Here is a 24,859-nt window from a genome sequence, read left to right on the forward strand (position 1 = left end):
AAACAATATTTCAAGAAGACAATTGAAACACTGGAACATCAAAATGCAAATTCTATCCTTTAATGCTTATGTTATTTGATTCAAGTCTGTGTGTGCAATTTCTGCACCAGGACATAATGGCACAAGTTTCATCATATGTTATCCTTCCTGAGGGAACTTATGGCAGAATCAAGTCCATAAATCTACATAAATATACACATGCATATACCAACACATACCTGTAATTATTTACATTCAATCAGACATTTAAAAAAGATCCTTCTGAAGAAATAGTGTCTGCCAAATTTAATCAGAATTTGAATACTCAGTAATAATGGTTTTTCCTCTTCTTTTTATTTCTTTCAAAATAAACTCAACTTCTCAAATGTTTGAGAAACTGAGAAAAGGTTACCGTATTTTTTGGAGTATAAGACACACTGGAGTATAAGACGCACCAAGGTTTTGAAGAGGCATTTAAAAAAAAAAAAAGCTGATAGAGGGATACAGAAATACAGTAAGTAGGTAGGGAGAGAGAGAGAGTAGAGATAGGTAAGTAAGTAGATGGGGAGAGAGGGGGGGAAGAGAGAGAAAGAGAGAGAGAAATACAATAGGTAGATAGGGACAGAGAATAGGTAGGTAGGTAGAGGGATAGAGAGAGAGACAGAAAAATACAGTAGGTAGGGAGAGTGTGAGTGTAGGTAGGTAGGTAGGAAGAGGGAGGGAGAGAAATACAGTAGGTAGGTAGGAGAGAGAGAGAAAGAGAGAGAGAGAGAAATACAGTAAGTAAATAGATGTTTCCAGGTGTATTTTCCCATGTGCTGTAGAAGGAAGTCGCTAACAACCTGCAGCACCTAAGACTTGTTTCTGTTGGAACAGCACTTGATCGATCTATTTCTCATCAATCATTTTAACTAAAGAGAGGGGGGGAGTTTTTGCACTCTGCAAACCTCCCCAAAACGGCTCGTTTTTCGTGAAAACAGGCCCCCTTTTTTCAAATAAAAGGCATGAATAGCCTTGGGGGGGGGCTTGCAGAGTGCTGTTAGGGGAGTGGGGGGGAGGCAAAAACAAGCAAAAAAAGCCTATTTTTCACAAAAATGGGCCTGTTTTTTGTCAAAAAAAATGCATGCATAGCCTTATGGAGGCTTATAGAGTGCTGCTGGGGGTTGGGAGGGGCAAAAAAGGCCCATTTTTTGCTCATTTCTGCCCTCCCCAGGCCCCAGGAGCTCTCTGAAAGCCTCCATAAGGCTATGCACGGCCCTTTTGGTGAAGGGACGGGCTTCGGGAGGCAAAAAGACGCCCTCAGATTTTCACCCTCTTTTTTGAGGAAAAAAGGTGCGTCTTATACTCTGAAAAATAAGGTAGGTTCTCACTATCTAAATTGGCTTTTCCTTAAAAGTAGCAAAAGGAATTGCCACAATTTTAAATGCCTTCAGAAATTTTTCACTGCCATTTTCAAGATGTACAAAGCAGGAGTTTGGAACAGGAGTGACTATTATAGGCATCAAAGCTAATTAAATGGAAGATATTTCAAAAAGGTACCACATACCTGATATTGTTTCAGAAAAGAAATATCAGTTATTTCATTTAATGGATCAGTTGATGACATCACTTGGACATATGGATTCAGCTCTGCAATGTGATGCTGTGCTGCTTCAGCTCTGAAGTGCATATAATAATTGTATTATTAATAGGTGTGACATGTAGGTTCTGCCCTGCCTTCCAATGCATCTGCCTGATCACAATGACAGTCAATTTTTCAAGTTCAGTTCTGTAGACATTTGCAACAAATAATTATATCTCCTGCTCTCATATATAATCCTTTAATATTTCAATTATTATAGGAGAGACATGATCTCCAATTGGAATGGCATGCTTTTTGTGGTATGACAAGATTAAAATATATAGATATTAGCAATAGCAATAGCAATAGCAGTAGACTTATATACCGCTTCATAGGCCTTTCAGGCCTCTCTAAGCGGTTTACAGAGAGTCAGCATATTGCCCCCAACAATCTGGGTCCTCAGGATATCTCCTTTGGATATCTCCAAAGACATTATGTAAGAAGCACACTATTTTTAGTATAAAAACCAAAAAGTCAAAACAAAAAAACTATATGAAAATTTCTATGATGGAAGCACTGATACATCCAAATGTTGTTAACTTGGAAAAAATTCTAACATATGACATCTTAAATGAAGAAGAGGAACTTTACACAGGAATTGCAGAATCAAAGGATAAATTTAGCATGGTGGGCACACTTGCAAATACAATCAAGATGTGAAAGACGCAAAGATATATGCCTTTTATAAAAAGCCAACAGCACTTGATCAGATACTTTTATGGACAGATGAAAAATTAATAAAGAAAATATATAGCTATTTATTAATTATCAAAATGGAAGACAAAGGTGAAAGAAAGTTTGAGCAAAAAACTTTGGCTATACTATAGAGCTAGATAAATGGCAAAAACTCTTGGGACAGAAATTATAAATTGACAATGGCAACCACTTATTAAAAAAAACCAGTATAAAATGTTTTATACATGGCACTTGCCACCAGCAAGACTAGTAAATATATTTAAATATGTGTCCGCCAAATGTTGGAAATGTAATCAGATACTGGGTTCTTATTATCACATGTGGTCGACATGTTTAAAGGCAAAACAATTTTGGACGAAAATACATACATAGTTAGAGAAAATGAGAGAGCAACACATACACTTAAAACCAGAAATATTTTTCTAATGTATATTACCAGAAAATTATAATAAAGGGATTACATATTTAATAATATATGTGCTGACAGCAGTGAGAATTATATTTGCTCAAGATTGGAAAAAATAGGATACATCTGCAGATAAAAGTATAATTAGAAAAATATTAAGACTGTGAGGAAATGGACAGACTGACATTAATAATAAAAGATAAGAAACAGAGTATTTTTAACATGGATTTTATCAGTGGTTAGATAGAACAGAAATTAGAGGATGAAAGATTACTGATATGTATAAGTAAATGATGCAAGAATTTCATTATATGTAAGTATATAGTATTATGATTACTGTGGTTGTTGTTGTTATTACCAGTATTACCATTAATACTTTGTATAAGCAAATTGATCCAGACAATACACTGTTTATTAAGCACTTATGTGTTTTAAAGAAAAAATGTATAAATAAAATTCAAAAAAATCCAACAGGGACAAAAACTCAATTAGTACTCATTCAAATTACAAAAACCTTCCTAACTGACGCAATTAGATTATTTAGAATACTACACTATCTCAATAAAGATAAGAGTAAATTTCAAAAATAAATAATTTGATTAAATTACAACCGAACGAATATTATCTGGACTTTCAGTTTGGTTACTTCTTTTATTGACCTAATTTTGAATTAGCAAGGTGAAATTATACTTATCTTTCAAAGAATCAGTTATACTGTGTATTTTAATGATCAGGAAGAGGGACAGTGTTTTGGATCTGGCTGTACCCCTTTATTTCCTGTAACCATCAACAAGACTTTACACACGCCTTTTCCTGGACTCAAACAGTACCTGTCCTGTGACTGATCTGTTTTTCAATTAACACCTGGAAAAGAAGTTGTTCTTCCTGTTTATTGTTTAAAAAAGGGCATGGATAACACCACTTCTTCACCAAGCACAAGCTGTTAAGTACCGTATTTTCGAGTATAAGACGCACCTTTTTCCCTCAAAAAAGAGGCTGAAAATCTGGGTGCATCTTATACACTGAATACAGCATTTTTTGCCTCCTGAAACCCCACCTCCTTCACCAAAATGGCCGTGAATAGCTTGTAGGAAGCTTTCAGAGAACTCCTGGGGGCTGGGGAGGGCAAAAATGAGCAAAAAAGTTTTTTTGCTCAATTTTAACCCCCTGGGGCCCCATGAGCACTCTATAAGCTTCCTAAAGGCTATCCATGCCTTTTTTTAAACAATAAACCAGTTCTGAATCAGAATATAGCACATCTTAGAACTTCCTCTCAAAATAGCTGTTGCATGGTAAGAGCTTGTTTTTTCTCTTACCAACAATCTGCTGATTTTACTGCCAAAGCTGGTTCTTTGGCAACGCTGCTCCTTGGTTTTGAATGAGAGCATTTAGGAATGACCGAAGAAGACTTCTGGACGATCATGGACCCAGTTGGGAAGAGGGGTCTTGAAGATTCCAATTCCCTCTGGAAATAATCAAAAAGTCAGGGGTGTATACACCTTCCTTTCAGCAGTTTCATCTTCTGAGAATGCCTGAGTATTAACTTTCACTTTCTGAATGTATAGTTTCATTTTGTTTTTTGTTTAAAAAATTATTAGCAGTTCAGTGCTCATTTATTTTAACATCTTATTGGATTCTGATTGCTTTTCTTTTTCTTTCTTTGTGATATATGTTATTCTGGCTAACCTCTGTTCCCTCCTAATGGAAGCACAGCACTGTTCAGGGAGTGGGGTTTAAGAGGTTTTTACATTCCCACCATTGAATCTCTATATTTTTTGAATTTACAAAATACCTGGGGTTTATTTCTATTAAACCTTTCTTATAATATTGGATTGATATGTAGAGGAAATCATACTTTCTTTGTTCTTTCTTCTCTGATCACATTTCACAGATTAAAATGATTGAACAGTGGCTGAAAAGGAGAATGGGAGAATATGCAGCTTCTAGGCATATTTCTCTTTTAAAACCATGATGAGATGATAATGATTTTGCAAAATATGTTAGGGCATGAAACTTTGATTAAAAATACAGAAAGAACTTTGATCCAATTCCAGACCAAAGGGATAGTCTCAACCCTGGAAAACTAATAAAGTGGATTTAATCTGTTGCACCGAAGTTTAAGTCTGCATATTCCTACAATATAAGGAATCAAACTGAAAGAGAAAGTGACAAATTCCTTTCTTCTACGAACAAGAGAGACTGGATAGTTTTATTACAATTAACTGAATTTGGGTTTTGATCAGAAGCTAGACTTATTCTGGAAACTGAATTTATTATATTTAATTAAATAATTGATAAGAGATGGAATTAAGAAGCAAATGTGGATATTCGATCCAGGACAAATTTATAACTTTGGGGATGATTTGGGATAGATCAGATACCATGGTAAACTTTCTTTGAGTACATTACAATGTGTTTGTTAACAGAGAGTTTTCAAACTTTAATTTGGTTTTGCTTTAGTAGTAGTATTCTTCCTGCAAACTATTTTGTCACTAATATAACATATAGAAGACAAGTCAATAATATGTAAATAGATTCAGTAGTTTAAAGAGGGCTTGTTTCGCAAGGGATTGAACTAATGCTGTAAAAATGTATTAATAGCATTTATTTAACTACAGGGGAGAATATGCGATGCACCTTCTTTAAAAGTTTTGATTGCTTTGTGGTTTTGTCCTTTTTTGTCTTCTTTTTGATTTTTTTCTTGCCTTGAACAATATGTGTGTGTCCATGTGATGATAGATAGATAGATAGATAGATAGATAGATAGATAGATAGATAGATAGATAGATAGATAGATAGAATGTGTGCCGTTTTTGGCCAAATGGCAGTGGCAATCCTTGCCATCTGGAACGGACCAAAAACAGGGTGCATGGAGGCCAAAAACGGGATGTACGATATGCGGAGGTCAAAAATGGGGTGTGCGAAGATGGCGATAGGTAGTGGCGGTAATGGGCAGCAGCAGCAATCCCTGCAGCCTGGAACAGCTGATTGGCAATATTCTGGGAGGCTGATCCAACCATCAGCTGCTTGTGCTAAATCAGGCTGTGCTGAAGCTGATCTGTTTGTTGCAAGGAGGCAAATTACTGGGAGGCAGAGGCCGAAGAATGGGGGCAAGCGGTGGGCAGGGCTTTGGCAATATTCACTCTGTAGGACATACAGACATTTCCACCCAATGTGGGGGGGGGGGGGGAGTGCATCCTACAGACCAAAAACAAAATACAGTAACTTCATCCTGCACACCATCAAAGAATGTAGTGTATAAATTGTACTCACAATTTGGAAATATGATCTCATTGATATTCTTCAATACATATAAAAATATATCTTGGATAAAGCTCATACAAGGATTGCAGTAATTTTGACAATACTTTAAACATTGTACAGACCTGTTCCTTACATTTAGAACATCATCTTCACAAGCAAAGAAGTTTGTTCCTAAATCCCATGTCTTGCATTGTTTGGTATCATGGATAGTGAGAGCCTTGAAATAATATTAGAAGAAAGGAAAGAAGTATATTTGAAGTAGCAGTGATGCAACATCATAAATATACACGCTATCACACATGTATCACACCTATGAATTACAAGTAGTCTTTGACTTACAACCGGTGACTTATTGACCATTCAAAGTTAGGAGGTACTCAAAAAAAGTTACTTACAATCCTTTCTCAAAGCTACCACTGCTGCAATACCTTTGAAGTCACATGACCACATTTCAGGCACTTGGCAAAGGAACTGCCTTTATGACTGATTGCAGTGTCCCACAGTCATACAGTCAAGTTTTGCAAATCTTTTGTCATTTTTGGCAAACGGCATTTGGGATTCAGACTTAAGATCAGGTGATTTCTTAATGATCATGAAGATTTACTTAAGAACCATTGTAAAAATGATTGTGGTGACTCAACATGACCATAACCATTTATGACCAAAATTTTAGATCAATTATGATAAAATCAAATATCTTTATTAAGATCTTTGATCAGCCTTTATAGTAAAAAACTAGAGATAATTTTATATAACAATTCGTTATTGAAAGGATAAAAAACAATAGGATAATTAAACAACATATCTAATTAAGTTTTTCAGAGTTTTGTATCTTGATGAAGATATTTGGCCACCTGATGTGGATATAGGATTAGAAACTCTTAAAAAATAGTAAACATAAAATTTATCATTATGACTTGCATTTAGAAATTATTGGGATAATCAAAACACTATATGAAGACATGAACGTGAGTTGCTACCTCTCTAGATCCACAAGGACACAGTCTCTAAAAATAAGGAATCCAATGAAGTCTTCCTCCCAGTAAAGTAGATGGAAGGGCATCAAAGTGAGCTCTGGAAAAGGCCTGTTTATATTTGTTTAGGATTAGATGATACCCCGTATGGTCTTAAGTGATAGGTTGTAAGTAAAGGACTAATTGTAATTCATAGGTGCAGTTGAAGGCTAACGTCTGTCTATAGTTTGACAATGGAATTCAGGGGTATTAGTGATATCATTTAGACAATAATTGTCCCTGATTATACCTTTTATTGTTGATTCAGCCTTCTCCAGACTTAATTGGCCTAAATATTCAGAAGAGAGGCCAAGACTACAAGGTTCTGCTATTGAGATACAGTACCAGTGAGATTGGCAGCTGTTTGACAATAGTAAAGCATTAAATCTGTAGGATCAAATCTCATTCGAAATCCTGAGATTAGAATCTTTAACACTTGGCACATTCACTTCAAGCCATCACTTCCTTTGGTATACCAAACACCAAAGAAAATTTAACTGAATGGCTTCATAAATCCTCAAGTTTGTATATGGGCCAAATTGTATCTTATATAATAGTTGGGCAATTATTTTAGCCATAAACAATTTCATTGCTACTGGAAAGTAATTTGCCTCGTTGCGTATGAAATTGAATCATTACTTGCATCCTCTTTTGGACAGTGGCAGTAAAGGTAAAGGTTCCCCTCGGACATAAGTGCTAGTTGTTCCCGACGTTAGAAGGTGGTACTCATCTCCGTTTTAAAACCGAAGATTGCTGTCCGAAAACGTCTCTGTGGTCATGTGGCCAGCATGACTAAACACTGAAGGTGCACAGAATGCTGTTATCTTCCCACCAAAAGTGGTTCCTATTTTTCTACTTGCATTTTTAAATGCTTTCGAACTGCTAGGTTGGCAGAAGCTGAGACAAGTAATGAGAGCTCAATCTGTTACATGGTGCTAGGGATTCGAACCACTGAACTGCTGACCTTTCTGATCAACAAACTCAGCCTCTTAGCCACCGAGCCACCACATCCCTTATACAGTGGCAGCAATCAGAGAAAACCAGAACAATACACTTATCATAACTGATTATTAATTCTTCCTCATTACAGTAGGATGCCACAGTTCTCAATGCCCACTTCATGCCAACAGAAAACAAAAAGAGAAGAGCTGCATTGCCAGCATAGAATAACATTTTGGAATATCTGTTGTCTTATTTAGGTACATGGATATCAACTCTCTGGAGAGTTTTAATTAGAGATCTACACTTAATCATCAATCTCTTCATAGTGTAAATATGTGGCAATGCTACATGCAGTTGCAAGCAATTCTAAATCAATCATCATGTGACTTTTATATTTTCTAATCATATAAATTAGCATCTGAGAATCAAGTTACTAATTTTTTAATATTTTGCTAGTGTTTGTGTGAAAGTTATGACAGTCTCATTAGTTTTTTAGGAAGCGGAATACCTTAAAATAAACATATACCAAATATTTATTCTTAAAAATTAGAACGTCTTTCTTCTTACCTTTATTCCTGCAAGAACTATGTTCTTAGCTGAAAAGAAAAGTGAAGAGTTATAAGTTTCTAGTAAATATTTACCATTTATAATTATATACTGTACAATACTTATTCCTGCACTAAAGTTAACCCTGAATTTAAGATGATTCTCTTATCAAAAGAAAACATAAAGTACAGTGTACAATATAGATAAATATCCTGTGCAATGCAGTGTTCCTCATATTGTCAGTCTAAGGTTGCCAGCTCCAGCTGAAACTTGTACTGAAGATGTGCTTCTCCCAATCAATATGTGCATGTGTTATACTTTTTGCTAAATCTAATTTTCAAACAAGAATAATGCAAAAGGAAAAAAACATTAATAACTACAACTTAAATTAAGAGCATAAAGTAAGATGACCAATTTATAAACTAAATTGATGCCCATCTATTTATACCAACAATTATATCTATACAAATGAAGCCATGGTGAGGCATCAGTTGCTACAGAATTTTTGCCCTACTTCATGTTCTTATTCCTTTTAACATTTTTCATCCTCATAGGAATAGAGTGATTATTAAATAAATAATTTGTTAATTCCAATTCTAGTTTAATTAAATATTGCAAGGATTTGTATTCCATTAGTATACTTAAAAGGGCACAATGGCTCAGTACTTAAAGACATTGAGCTTGTCGGATAGAAAACTGACAGATTGGGTTCAAGACCCAACACCACATGATAGGGTGAGCTCCTATTACTTGCCCCAGTTCCTGCTGACCTAGCAGTTTAAAAGCTTGCAAATGCTAATCGATAGATACCACTTTGGTGGGAAGTAATAGAGTTCTATGTGCCTCAGCATATAATCATGCCAGTTACATGATTATGGAAGCATCTTCAGACAATGCTGGTGGCTCTCTTGGCTAGAAAACAGAGATGAGCACCGCACCCTAAAGTTGGACATAACTGGGCAAGGAAAACTTAAATGTAAGTAATGACAGTATTTATTTCTACAAAAGGCTTCTGCTAATGTTTATGTAACACGCACCCCATGCTTTGTCGGTTTAAAAGAAAATTTCTTTTAAAATAGATTATTATTTTATAAAAGATTTAAAAGAAGTATGAGACATAGATTTAGGAAAACGAAAAGATGATATGAAGAGGCAAATACTATGGAAATTAGATGGCTTTCTATCTGCTTCAGTACAAGAAATGTAGTAAAAGATTGCTGGCATTATTTAACTCCGGTTACAAATTTTTCATAATTAGTTATCAAAATGTTTGAAGGGCTGCATCAGAAAGGACCATTTTGTCATATGTGGTGGATTTACAAAAAGTGACATCTTTCTGGAACAAAATATTCAAAAAAGCCAAAATACTAAGCAAGCCAACAGTAGATTCTAATAATGAGCTATATAAATCAATCGATAAGAAAAACTAAATATCAGCAAGAGGCAGTATCTACTAGAAGAGACTACAAACAAAGTCGATTATTTCACTCCAAACTATGCAATATCTGCTATTCTTATTCTATTACAATCTAAATTTATAAATCAGGCTCTAATGCTTCTACTGTATCGAAGACTAAAAAATTTAAGAAGTTGTAATTATATCGCTACAATATACGTGGCTAAAACATCCTGAATTACTGATATAAGAATCCTTACAAGAAATTCATGAAGCTTCTTCCCCCAAAAACAATGAGAATATATACCTTTGTAATTCATTTTACTTGAGTGATTTTTATGATGTAAGTAATAGTTCTATCTTTAATATATTCCAATTAGTAGAAAATATAAGTTTATCCTACTGCACATAAATATAATAAATATTTCCCAATTTAAAAAAAAACATAGTAAAAAAGTTTATGTTTATAGTTTACTTGATTCTATAGGCTCTGGAAGCTTAAAAAAATTCTATTCACCTACCAATTTCCACTCCAAGCCCGCCCATTCCACTTAGGAATACATGAGACTGAGCCATCTTGTGCATTGCTGTATCTCCAAGAACGTATCTCTGCCGACTACATGCAAGTATTAAAAGAAAATCATAAATAATTATAATCAACAGCATAAAGTAGTGCAATTTGCAAAACCTCTCACTTCTGACAAACTTCACAGAAGAGAAAAATTAATTTGATCTCAAGAAATAACTTTTTACAAATTTTGGATATTAAGCAATTTCTTAGGGAAATTAATATATCATCCTATAATAATTTTAAAAGAACATATCCAACAAAATGCTGCAGCTGCCAAAAAAGCCAATCCAGTCCTGAGATGCATCAACAGAGAGAAAATATCAAGATAGAAGAAATGATAATACCAGCCTTGGAATACTATGTCATGATGCCAGAAAAAATGCTTGAGACCCTAGAAAATGTGCAGAGAAGAGCAACAAAGATAATGAAGAGCCTGGAGGGTAAATCATATGAATGGTTGAGGGAGCTAGGTTTGCCTAGTCTATTGAAGAGAAGAATTGGGGAGGGACATGGTAATTGTCTTCTAGTGTCTTGAGGGACTGTCATAGAGAAGAAGAGAATGACTTATTCTCAAAAGCCCCTGAGGGCAGTACAAGAAGTGATGGGTGGAAGATCATTAATGAGAGATCCAACCTAGAAGTAAGGAAAATTTTTCTGACAGTGAGAACAGTTAATCAATGGAATAACCTGCCTCCCAGGATTCTGGGAGATTCATAATTGGAAGTTTGACTGGGATGGTATAAGGCTCTTGCCGTGAGCAAAGGGTTTTTAGCCTTAGAATTTTATGTTCTATAACCTGCAGTCTTTCACTTAAACGATGCTTAAGTTTCACTAATAATTTAATGAGTTTCTTCATTTCAATCAAAATAGCTATGGCCTACAAATAGTGGGATTCCTTGGTTGTACATCTCCGATTTTGATCCTATGAAGTAAAGATGGTAATGCTCAAGTGTGAAAGTCCATAAAACCAATTTAGTTTGGAGTAAGACAGCACATACATGCTCATAATCTGCTAAATACAGTCAACATATCCGAGAAAAAAACTTTAATTAGAAATTGGAAATTCTATGCACAAAATGGATTATTAAAATAGAGAAAGAGAAGTGTAAAACAATTTCTTGGCACAGTTTTCAAAAAAAACATTTCAAGGAAATAGCATTCTTTAAACTGAGTGTAAAGTACATGTTAATAAAATAAAGTTTATGATAGAAACATTCTTATCTATATTTAAATTCATTGTTTAAGAATGTTTACTTGACATTAAAACTTAAATATTATCTGTAGTTTATTAAAACACATTAAACTTTTGTTAAAATGCTTACCTATACAAAGCATCATCAATCTCCATTGAATCTGCTGCCATTACCGAACTCTTGCTTGGACTGAAAACAAAAAGACAAATAAATATTTTGCCAACAAATGACTTCCTACAATTTATGCTATTTCCTGAAGTGAGCAAATACATGAAAATGTATGAATTAAATAATTCACTGCTGAAACAAAATGATAACAGATGAGGCTATGAATACCTTTGAGAGAGTTGTTTTGCACCTCTTTCAATATGGGAGTAGAGACTAAAATTTCCATTTAAACATACAAAATGCATGTTAGCAGATTATGAAACAATCATATAAGCTTTGAGGAAAACATAGTTGCTTTATAGATTTGAAGACAGATGCTCTCGGAATTCTGTTTTCCCTTTTGAAACACATTTTGTATTCCTAAGTAACGATTACTATAGATTCACTACATAAATAAAAATAAATAATTAGAAAATGTATGTACAACTCTAACTTCTTTTTACATAGGCCTAAGAATTTTAAATTATATTTGTAATGAATGAATATGGAAATAAAAATAAGTCAAATTGTGGGTGCAAGCATTCCTTACATGTCAAGGTTCTAAGTTTATTCCACAGAAATAAACAAGTGTTATACACACAGTTATGCGTTTTGCCTAATTAGACTGATACTTTTCTAAAATCAACGGTAGTACATGTAGCAACCATATATTGCATTAATATTTTCCCATAAAATGCCCTATTCAGAACTTGAGGATTCCTAGACATTTAACAAATAACGGTAACTGCCTATAATATATATGTAATTCTAAAAGCTATGTTGCCTAAATTAATGTGAGATGTTTATCTGGAGATAATGTTTCACTCACAATTATTTCATATACTGTGCATACAACCATAATGTTACACTGGATTCTCCCATGGCACAAATTACATAGCTAAATTTATATGTAAGTTTGTTATCAAACTTATTTTTCTGATCTGTTTTCAGGTGTATGCTCTTCCACAATCAATTCATTCAATAAGAAAGTTTATATTAATTCTTCAGCAATAGAACTTTCTTCTTTTCTGACCTGTTTGCCATTCTCTTCATGGCCTCCCATCCAAAACTTTTCCATCAGGTAAAGCTATCTGATTAATCTTACAATAACCCCTCTTTGAATATCAACCAGGTGCTTTCTTTCTCAAAATAAACACTGTTGGCAAGTAGGAAGGTACAGTCAAACACATGATATGGGCTTATAAAGATATGCAAATGGAATTACTGAAGAAAGTGTAGGACACATTTCTTTCTTTCTATAATCTGAATTGAGGCCTGTTAGAAACCAAGCTACGCAAGCAAAAGGTAAGCAAGCAAAGTTTCATCTGTGCATGCAGAGAGGTTCTAGGTTGCATTTGTAGCTATACTCCCCTCCCCTAGTCTATGGGAAATATTGTCTTCCGTGAAACTGATCCCTGGTGCCAGAAAGGTTAGATATTGCTGCCGTAGACTACTCCAAAAAGTGAAGAAATCTGGTAGAAAATAACTTCCTGATAACGGCAGTCAGCACAGCAATTATAAGAGATCCAAAAATAAACCATGATTCTTAAGAAAGTAGCAAATAGTTTGCAGTTCCTGGAGAAAAAAGGGAGACATTGGAATGGAGAAGGGTAAAAGACCAGAAGAAAACCTTAACTAGCCTAAAATAGCAATATTTTAGTAAAATCACCAACTGAACAAGGAAAGTAAGCAAACTTAACCTTAGGTAACATTCTCCACACACGTAGCATTTAACCCCTTATAATCAACACAGAGACGAAGTGTGCTGTCTTTTTTCTCCCAGAATAACACTGGAGCTGCCATTCGTGGTCTGGCTGGTTGGATTAATACCCATTTCAAATTTGTGTCAATAAAAGCACACAGCTCATTTAGCTCATGTGGAGTCATCGAATAGATTTTTGGCTTAGGAAATTTTGCCCAGGGAGGATTTCTATGCTGCAGTTAATGGGGTAATGGGGCAGGAGCACATTGGAACCCCTTTCACTGAACACTACCCTTAAGTCTCAGTATTCCTTTGGGATTTTCTGATCTCCCTTGGTGAACTCTTGCACAGCAGATCCCAACTCCCTTTTCACTTTGGCTCTCTTGGCTTCTGGCGAGGGATTCTTCCCCCCTTTCTCCCCATCAGTTCAGGTCGGATTTTTATGAGCTTCCTCCTCCAATTCACAAAAGGGTTCCACCTGTGAAGCCAAGTTAGTCCAAGCAAGAGGGATCTCTCCATCCTGGGTGCTACTATAAATCTCAAAAGTTCTTTGTGGCTCCCCATCCTCATTTCCACAGGTTGTTATGAAGTGAGCTGCCCTCCCCTCTAAAGACCCATCCAACTGGCAAAAGGCTATTATTACTTTCAATCTTCTTAGTTTCAGTCCCAATTTCTTCACAACCTCTAGGCTAACCACACCCCTGGTGCAGCCCAACTCCAATAGGGCCAATATCCTCTCCTAGGTGCCTGATGAGGGCACCACTAGTTCCACTGGGATGGTCACAGGTGTCACATATTGACTTACCAGGAGGTCATTATTGGAATCAGATTCGCTCTCCTTCAGTGGAGTCAAAGTTCCTAGCCCCTCTGGGACAGGAGAGGAAAACATGATGACCTCCACCCCTTTCAAGACTGTTTCATAGAGCTTCTGTGATCCCTTCTCAACTTTCCTACCTGCTGCGGCTGCAGGTTTGCTGGAGCAGCAATCGGCTGTTAGATGCCCTTCTTTTCCACAGTTGAAGCATGCTGTGGATCACTGCTTGGGCACTGGCCCTCCCTTGGCCACTCTTGGAGGTTGTTTGGGAGCAGGAGGCGAGGACTTGTTCTAGCCATTAAAACCTGACTGTTCCGGCAGGCCTGGGGCTGTTGACCCCAAAATACGGTCCAGCCCCATTTAGAACGGAGTGCATGGTGTGCTGTTTTTAAATCTATCTTTTTTTTCTCTGTATTTTATTTTTTGATTTATTTCTGTACTGTAAGCCGCCCGGAGTCCTACGGGATTGGGCGGCATATAAATGTTATTAAACTTGCAAACTTGCAAACTAGCCGTGACCACCCCAGTGTCATTCCCTGGCCAAGTCTATTTGCACCTCATCAGCCAGTATGTACCAGTGCTGGAGGTCCTGGGGAGCCCCCCCCCCCAAGATGTAGGTGTATGTAGGTCATTGTTTAGCCCATATTTAACACATTCAACCAAGATCTCCTCAGGCCACATGGCCAACCTACAGGCTCACAGAATTCCTGGGTATACTCTGCCACTGATTGCCTTCCTTGGGTAATGGTTTTCATCCAGGTTCTGGTTTACACTCTGCTAGAGGATCCTTAAACCACTAGCAATACTGCCATAAACTGGTCATAGTTCCTTAGTTGAAGGGGGGGAGTTGTTATAAAGTGAAACCATTTTCTGCTGCGGCTCCTTCCAGGGCAACAGATGGTGACACATCTCACTTTAGTAGTTTCCTTTCCCAATTCACCCCATACTTCTGCGTATAACTCCAGACTTGAGCTAGGAAGAATCCCAGAGACTTGGGATCCCCCTGGACCTCACCCCCAGTGGTGACACTTTAAGATCCCGTCTCCTTTTGGAGGTAGCTCCTCCAGCCAGAGCTGCTAGTGGCAGTGTAGTTGCAGCCAGCATCATCCTCTGTGGGGCAATGGAGGCAAGGCAAGATCTGAGTAAAATCCGCATGAAAGTTACACATTGAAAGTCACCCCCCAAAGCCTTTCCCCCCACCCCAGGGTACAGCCTTAAGGACCAATAAGTGTCCAATATGATGTTATGGGAAACTTCTTCAGCAGATGCTGGATGCCTCCAGAGGCCCATTGATGGGTAGCAAACCTCCCTTCCAATTCTCACAGGAACACTTCACAACAGTTTACTTCAAATGCCAACCCCCCCCTCCCTCCAATTCTATGCAGCCATGGGCAAGCAAGCAGCAAAAGAGAGATTTGGCTGACCCTAGAATTGCAATAGTGGTCAATCTGGAGAGACATCATGTGGAGACCATGCACATGATGTTGCCTCATGAGGACAACCACTAGAGATTAAGGCTTGGGGGAGGGGAGGAGCATTATTGAGACCCCAGGGTAGAGTGGACCTCCCAAAAAGGCTGGGAGAGGCAGAGGCTACCAGGCAAGACCCCAATGGTCTCAACAATGCTCCAGGAAGAAAGAGATAAGTGGAAAATGAGTTTCACTTGCCCCGGGAGTGCTTCCAATTCTGAGTTCTCCCCTTCACAGTCTGTACGGTGCCGCCGCTGTATTTATGCAGCTGATAAATGAAGTACCTCATGAGTACCTATATAAAGAGGTCTTAGTCTACTTGGAAGGCATTTTGATTTATACTGAAACCATGACAGAACATGTGAAACTAGTCAGAGCTGTGCTCAAGAAACTTCAGGCCACCTAACTATATGCTAAACTGTCCAAGTGCGGGTTCCACCAATGCAAAATTCATTATCTGGTGTATCACTTTTCCCATGAGGCAATAGAAATGCATTCTGAAAAACTGCAGTGTTTTGGAATGGGCTCCTCTAAGCTCCCAGACTTCAAAGCGTACTGAGATACGCACATTTTTATCACCAGTTCATCCTATCATTCACCAGATAGCCTTGCCCATCACCAACCTGGTGAAGATGAAAGGAACGGGTAAGCCTAAGCCTAGCCAACTTCTGAAATGGATGGTAGAATGTCAAGAGGCATTCGAGAAACTCAAGTACTTGTTCGCGGCAGAGCTGGTGCTAAAATACCCTGACTCAAACACTCCTTTTGTCATCCAGGCAGATGCCAGAGACATGCCAATGGAGGCTATGCTGCTGCAGAAAAATGATCAGGGAGCCTGAAGCCATGCTCTTTCACCTCCCAAAACTGAGACTGAATACAGGTGGGCATTTTGGGAAAAGAAAATGTACTTAATGTTGTACATTGGACCTCCTGACTTGGAAGCTTTTCTTAGAAGGGAGCAAAGCCCCTTTTGAACTATGAACAGACTACAAAAACCTGGTTCTGAAAAACCCACGGATGCTGTTGCCGAAACAAACCCAATGAGGTTAGTACTTCAACCTTGCGGTACCTCCCGGGGAAAGAATTTCTGCCCAGACTACCGCAATAAAATAGTTCCAAGACAGAAATTATTACACCTGTTACCCCATCCTGACAACTGGCAGCTCTGGTCACCCCTACAGTGCAAGGGAAACTCAAAATCCAAATGGTGGAGAACTTAAGCATGTTAAAAGCAGAGCTAGAAAAAGACAAAGGGTTTCAAGCCCATAAAGATGAATATACAATATACAATATACAATGAATTAGCTGGGATAGAAGCCAAACTAGATGCCCCAGAAAGCCAACAAATAATCGTCTTACAAAAAAAGTCATGATTTGAAATTAGTGGGGCACTTCGGCTTTGTAAAGACTCTACATCTAGTTAAATGTCAATTTTGATAGTCATCATTATAGAAGGACATAGAAAGCTATGTGGCTAGTTGTCTCACCTGTGCCTCCTCAGAAAGACATCAGGAGAAGATATCAGGGCTTTTTCGGCCAGTGGCAAAACCTAAAGCACTATGGAAAGAGATTTCAATGGACTTTATAGTAAAATTAACATAAAAGTTCAAGAAACACTGTAATAATGGGTGATACGTGATCTATTCTCTAAACAGGTGCATTTTATACCATGCCTAAAAATCCTTTCCGCTTGCACCTTAGCTAAATTGTTCATGCAACATTTATATAGATTGCCTGGAACTCTGGAATGAATTACCAGTATAGCAGATTACAGACTCCAATTCACTCAGCTCATCATTCAATACCATCATTCCAGATATTTCCTCTAACTAAACTAAAACAGTTAGTTGTACCTGATCACACTTGTAAATGGATCAAAACCTTTCTAACAGACAGGAAGCAGCAAGTGAAGCTAGGCAAAATCACATCTGATACCTGTACAATTAGCACAGGAGCCCCCCAAGGCTGTGTGCACTTCTCTTCTTGCTATATTCCAATGACTGCATCTCAAAAGATCCCTCTGTTAAAGTACTGAAGTTTGCAAATGATACAATAGTGATTGGTCTCATTCAAGACAATGATGAATCTGCATACAGACAAGAGATTGAACAACTAGCCTTGTGGTGCCACCAGAACAATCTTGAATTAAATACACTCAGAACCGTAGAAATGGTGATAGATTTTAAGAGAAACCCTCCTATACTACCACCTCTTACAATATTAGACAACACAGTATCAACAGTAGAGTCCTTCTAGTTTCTAGTCTCCATCATGTCTCAAGACTTAAAATGGGTACCTAACATCAAAAACATCATCAAAAAAGCACAACAAAGAATGTTCTTTCTGTGCCAACTCAGAAAGCTCAAACTGCCCAAAGAGCTGCTGATACAGTTCTACAGAGGAATTATTAAGTCTGTCATCTGCACCTCTGTAACTGTCTGGTTTGGCTCTGCAACCAAACAAGACAGACACAGACTTCAATGGATAATTAGAACTGCAGAAAAAACAATTGCTACCAACGTTTCTTCCATTCTACATATCCCTCACATCCTGGACATAAATTGTTTCAATGTCTACCCTCAAAACACATCTATAGGGTTCTGCACACCAGAACAAGAAGACTCTGAGAGTTTTTTCTTGAATGCCATCATTCTGCTAAACAACTAATTCCCACAACACTGTCAAATTATCTACTAAGACTTCATTACTATTATTCTCCTCCTCACTAGTACCTATGTCTTCCAACTTATAGCTATATCCATGTTGCTTGTATCTTTACAACTTATTTTGTTTTTGTTGTTTCCTAGGATTATTTGCTTATTAGTATCCTATGATTATCACTAAGTGTTTGTATCTTATGATTCTTGAAGAATATATTTTTTTCTTTATGTACACTAAGAGCATATGCACAAAAGACAAATTCCTTGTGTCCAATCACACTTGGCCAATAAAGAATTCTATTCTATTCTATTCTATTCTATTCTATTCTACACACAGCAACTCTGAAAGGGGAGCAGTATGTCAGCTCTGCCATCTTCGGCTTGGCACCTAGCTTACAGCCTGCCACCAACTGTTAGAGAGAAGAAGAACAAATGGGAAATAAACATATATGAGGTAGAGATGGAAATGGGGAGGGGGATAACAGTTTGACAAAACAGTTTGACAAAACCACGTGTGCCAGTCTTCAAGGTGATATAGCTTGGAAAAGAATTTGAATTGCTCCAAAGATCACAACAGTTCTCAAAATACCTATGAGGGTCACCACTGGCTGAAAACAAACTGGTCAAAGGGGGAGGGCTGTCATGAGGGGGAAAGTTTGTTTCCTTTTGTGCCAGAACTTTAGTTCTAGCTTACTTTTACAGCAGTCACTAATCCTTAGTAAAAGAACATATCACTTTAACCAAATGGAATTAAGGGGATTTCTTATCTAAGGACCTAGCTAGGCGAGGTCTGACAGATACTTTATTCAGCTGTAAAAGTTTCCTTTTCATTTGTTCATGCAGACAGAGTACAGCTGGAGCTTAACGTACAATATTAGAAATACGCCTTCCAAAAACATCCAATGAATTAAGTCCCTCTTTCAGAAATGATTTGAGAAAACTTGTTAAATAAACAGATTATAAATTTGAGGAGCAAATGGGAGGCCATGACAACAAAGGAAATAAATCATCTTAGGAAAAATAGTTTAATTATATCCATAAATAAATGTGAATATGGTTATTTTATATGGTCCTAATTTCCATTTCATCAACTTCTGTTTTATACTTTCTAAATCAGGGAAGAGTAGTACCTTATCATAGTACTATGACTGCAGACAGCAACAGCACATCAGAGATTTATTTTCTTCCTTCAAAGCCTCAACCTGGCAAGGGACATACTGATACCTCTTATTTGATTCAAATTCTGTGGCACAAACAACAGACTTGTGAGTCTCTGATGTCCACAAATTACATCTGACTGATTTTCTAACAATCTAACCTAAAATTTATATTGTGGATATTGAGTCTCTTTTTAATTAATGTTCTAGTAATAAATAATATAATATTTGTTCAGGAATATAAACCATACTGCATAAAGAAGCAAATGGACAAAGGATATTCCTCCATTATTTGCTGATAACTCTTCTTAAGACTGAAATATTATTCAATCTTTTAATAAAAAATAGAGGGACTGAAAAATGGGTTTTAGATCTTTAATTATCAGCAATCCCTAAAAACAACATCACAAATTAATATTATTTATATAGATTTAAATAGAGAATTCTGTATCTATTAACCTGCTTTAATTGCATTACGTATTTTTGTTAACTCTCTTTAACCAGTATTGCAGTTTAATTACTCCATTTAATACTACACTGCTTCAACCACCCCATCCGGAAGCCAAAAGCAAATAGACAAATAATTTGCTATAAATGTTATTATCTTAATGCTTTTTAGATAAATCCTACTCTCACCCTATGTTGCTAAAATCTTCTATTGAGAAACTTTGTTTAATTTAAAGACTTTTAAAGGTGAGGTGACTGGAATCTCCTTTTAACCTACATTGTTTTCTTTTGTTCCCCCTACCCTTTGTTATCTGGCCACCTCTATCCTTCCTTATGTTTCTTCTTTTTTCTATCTTGTCTTTCATGTTTCAAATAATTTGCTGGGACTTGATGGTACCTAGATCCAATATTACAATAATAAATTATTAAGTTAGATAACTAGAAAGTTCAAAGTACTGAGTATGACAGTGATAATCTTCGGGAATACAGAAAAATAAATAAAATAGACTCATAAATCTTCACAGAATTGATCTGAACATGCATAATCGAGCGACGTCTTTCCATTGGAAGAATGGCATCACTCTGTAATATGGATTTTCCTTTCATAGCCACGTGCATTGTTTCAATCTGAACGAGCGAAAATCTGGAGTGCACGTGGGGTCAGAGCTGGGAGGGAATGACAGTTAAGGTCAGCGCTGCGGCGCACGCGTTAATCCATACACGCTACGCCGATTACTGTCCAATATTACCTATCTCGCTGGAGTATTTCCCTGCCTGTGCATCGTTATGGACGATACCTAGTACTGAGGCGTTTCTTTTCCTTTTTCTTCCCTTCGGAGGAGGGAGGGAGGGAAGAAGGGAGGGGCAAAGGCCACCCAAGGCCTCAAGTCCTGCGTCCCACTCGGTGTCTCCAGCGGGATTCCCCAGTGGGTCTCGCGCACGCACGAAGGCAGCCTGCACCCTTCATCCCGTGGGAGACACGAGGAAGGCGAGATGCGAGCTTCTGAAGCCAGCAGCCGTCAATCTAAGGCCCCGGGAGCCGTCTGGCTGCCGGGCCTCTCTGAACTGCCTCACCCGAGACCGCGACGCAAAAGCGGCCGACAGCTTCTTCCGCCTCTCATATCCTCACCCGTTGTGGCCGCCCGCCTCGGCTTCCAACTGCCTCTTCCTCTTCACCGTGGTTGCTTCGAAAGAATGGCGAGCACGCAGGCAAACTGGCAGACAGCTCAAAGAGTGGGGAGGAAAACAGGAATTAGCCTTACGGAGCCGGCATAGGCGGAGGCGGGGAAAGATAGCGGCCCTCCTCTGCCCCGGATGGAGGTGGCCGAGCCCGTCACATAGCGCCGGCCAATCCTGCTCAGAGCGGGAAGTCTCTTCCCGCCTCTAGCGGGCGCCCCTGGTAGCCAGGGTGCGTCAACGTCGCACACCCTCGCGGCCACCTATCAGGTGACAGGATAGCTTTTCAGTCATTTATATTCGGTCTCTAGACTAGAGAAAAGTGACAGTGTTATAGCAATCCCAACCTATTCCTTTTTAGAAACATTCATAATACTGAAGCGTTCCAGTTGCACTGGAACGTTCAGCAACTGTTCCGATAGTCGTTCGAATTTTTTCCTCTGCGAAATTTGGAAAAATGCTCTGAATGTAGATTCAAAATCTATCTAAATTATACTTGAATATGATTCTATGATTCTTTATTAAGCTGCCCTTAAGACTCTTCCCTAAGATGTATTGGGTTCCGTTGGTAATGCTTAATAATATGGGGATAAACCCCGTTAGCAGTAAATAAAGAGCTAGTCATACAAAAGCTCTCCCCCCCCCCCCAAAAAAAAAAAATCTTAACCATTTTTCCTGGCCTGGTAGGTTTTGTGCTTTTATGCTGTAGCAATGAATAACATCTGGCTCACTGTTGCTCATATAAAGCTTGACATGGATGAGCATAATTTGTTCTGCAGAATGGGGATCTGAGTCCTGAAAACTACCCTGTGTTCTAGATAATAGCACTTAAAAGAATCCAAGCAAATCTTTCCACACTTTTATAGCCTTGTATATTTAGCACCTATACCACTTTAACTGCACTCTTATATTTTGTAATTTGATTTGTAGGAGCCTCTACACAATTAGATATTCGGTTACTGATATTTTATGAGATTTTAAACAGTTCATTATGTAATAATACAAGCTGTTTTGCACTGACAAATCACTAAAACACTTTACTACAATAAACCAAATTACAATGAGCATACTATTATTTATACATCATTTAAAAGGTATTAAATAAATTTTAAACATAATTTAATTGTATTAGAAATATTACTTTTGTATTAGATACAATTTAATAATATAGGAAAGCCCCCCCTCCCCATAATAAAATATTCTTTATTCTTAATATTAAAAAGAGGCGGAATAGAATATTTCCCCTGAAGGAGGAGAGGAGAGACACCTTCTTAAAGACAAAAATCAGCCTCAGTATTCCTGGTACAGGAAAACAGTCTCAAGTTGAAACCTGAAGAGGCTAGTCTTTAGGAATGGATTTTTTTATCCATTCAGAAACTGGCCTCTATTCATAAGCAAGGAGCAGCCAGAAACTCCAAATAAACAATAGAATAGGTAAGGAGCTGAACTTGACAAGATTAGCTCAGGTAAATAAAAAACCTGGAGTTTGCATTTCCTCTTTTGCCTATAGAGCCAGCTATGACCCCATATGACCCTATAGGAAACTGTCAACAGCCATTAAAACACTAAAGGACATATTCTTCCATAGAACAGACATCTCAATCATAAAGCCCAAAGAATGTATAAAAGTCTGCCTACTCTCAACTCCATTTTGTCAGCCACCCCAGAAACATGCTGTCACTGAAGTTCTGGTTACCAAATAAACAGATACCTTCTTTCCTGCCTCCATTTTATTTCAGAGTCTTTCTCCTGGCTTGGAAGTCGACCTGATTTTTCCCCCAACAATAATAATAGTACATACATAATCAATTTTGTTGTATTTAAGAACAATGACAATAAAGATTATACTTATACATATCACATATTAAATAAGAGACACTACAGTAACACATTTTCACTACACTATATGAAGAACACTACTTAGATTGATAGGTTATATAAATTACATTTATATATAGCATTACAAAATCCTTTCCAGGTAAACTTGATAAAATAAGCAATCTATATATTACTAACTATTGTGTCTTCCATTTTGTGTCATACAATTCCTTTTGTAACCCTCAATTGGATGAAATGGAGTATTGTAAAACAACAGTTTCAGAATCAAAATAACTCAAATTGGCTAACCTTCAGAATGCCAGGAATCCCCCAGGATCCATTATCCATTATGACATTTGACAAAATTAGAGCATCACCATTGTCAGTCATGGTCATGTGACTGTCAATTTCCACATTCTCTGACAGCTTCCCACACTAACTAAGCCCTTATTTCCTGCCAGTTTCCAAACATACAAAGTCTTTGCTTGTGGGAAGCCAGCAGGTAGAGGCAGCAATAGGAAGGTTGGCAGGGAAGATCACAAGTTGCTTGGAGTAAGTCTTTTCCACCTGCAAAACCTACCTAGCCTTCTTATACTTGTACAGTACCATCCACTCTGCATCCTCCCCAATTTGCACCACACACCCACAGGGAGATTGCATAGGTGCAACAGGGTGCAAGGATATAAGCAAGGATGTGAGGGAGGTATAAAAATTGTGCTGTAAAATACATTGGTAACTTTGGACAATAAAGTTTTTGAACAGTTTTGTTTCCTGAAAAATTGTGACTATGAGAATTCTTCAAACTGAACACAAATATAATTTCAGAGTGACTGTATTATGCAGGATTCTTGAAAAATATGAAATTAATTTAATCACATAAGGTTTCCAATATGCTGCATGAGTTTAACAGGGCTGAAAGTGTTTTGTTACTGATTTTCAGGGGGCCCTGCATCGCTGCATTGTCCAACAAAATAATTCAGTGTCTGATGCATCTTGCTGAAGTGTCCAACAATAGTCAACCAGTATTGATGGATTCTAGTTGTCCTGATATCAATTTTCCATTGTGGTAATGAAATCTTTCATCATGTTCGTCAATGACTGCACTTTTAGTTTTGGGAAGGAAATCTGAGCATCAATGCAGAAAATGAATTTTCATTGATATATCCCAAAGGTGCTTTTCCAGAAGATAACTGGACTGCTAACAACTAGTGACTGCAAAGAAAATGAATCCTTCCATTCTCCTCCAGTCTGTTTGAACAAAGAAGCTTCTTGGATGAGAAGCAAAAAAATTTTTTTTTCAAATCAGGTCTAGTTGTCTTGGAAAAGCACCTGTGGGATAACCATGACCTGGATGATTGAGAATCTCCATAGGGTCTCCTGCTTGAGTAGCGGGTTGGACTAGAAGACATTCAAAGTCCCTTCCAGCTCTATTCTGATTTCAATTTTTTTTAAAAACAGGCGCCTTCAAACAGGCCAAAACAACACCTTCCTTTTATAAATCAATACATATATAAAAAGAATTTGAATTGTTGGGAGTAGAAAAATTGGGTAGAAAAGTGAATGAGGGTACAAACATTTATTATGCAGTAACAAATCCTTTCATCATCCTTCAGAAAGATTAATATTGTTAGGAATATAATCTAACGGTTGGGTTGGCAATATATAAATCATGTAACAATGCTATACCTGTTTCTTTAAATCATACTGTAAAATGTGATTGATTGCTGTTTCCTCAATCAGCCATAAGAGGGAGCGAGAGTGACTGTTAGCTCTCTGTTTGTTAGATGCTGAGTGATCTGATCTGAGTGTTTTGGAAGCTGGCTGTTAGAAAGTGCCATGAGC

At 37.5% G+C, this 24,859-nt stretch overlaps 1 protein-coding gene across 5 annotated transcripts in view; it reads right to left on the reverse strand.

Annotated features, from left to right (window-relative positions):
* UBA6 (ubiquitin like modifier activating enzyme 6) overlaps positions 1-21,332 on the reverse strand; it is a 116,408-nt gene extending 95,076 nt beyond the window's left edge. Inside the window, exons 1-7 of one of the 5 annotated variants that reach the window (XM_032236973.1) lie at positions 21,153-21,310; positions 17,247-17,316; positions 11,757-11,816; positions 10,385-10,479; positions 8,489-8,517; positions 6,089-6,183; positions 1,526-1,637 (exon numbers count right to left, since the gene is read on the reverse strand). In XM_032236973.1, the coding sequence (XP_032092864.1) occupies positions 1,526-1,637; positions 6,089-6,183; positions 8,489-8,517; positions 10,385-10,479; positions 11,757-11,797 (372 nt within the window). In that variant the 5' untranslated portion in view covers positions 11,798-11,816; positions 17,247-17,316; positions 21,153-21,310. Of the gene's footprint in view, positions 1-1,525; positions 1,638-6,088; positions 6,187-8,488; positions 8,518-10,384; positions 10,480-11,756; positions 11,817-17,246; positions 17,317-21,152 lie in introns of those variants that run through there. The other 4 variants (XM_032236976.1, XM_032236978.1, XM_032236975.1 and 1 more) reach the window with 4 other exon arrangements.
* Positions 21,333-24,859: the final 3,527 nt, after the last annotated feature.

This window comes from Thamnophis elegans, chromosome Z, assembly GCF_009769535.1.
Source record: "Thamnophis elegans isolate rThaEle1 chromosome Z, rThaEle1.pri, whole genome shotgun sequence".
Lineage (NCBI taxonomy): Eukaryota > Metazoa > Chordata > Lepidosauria > Squamata > Colubridae > Thamnophis > Thamnophis elegans.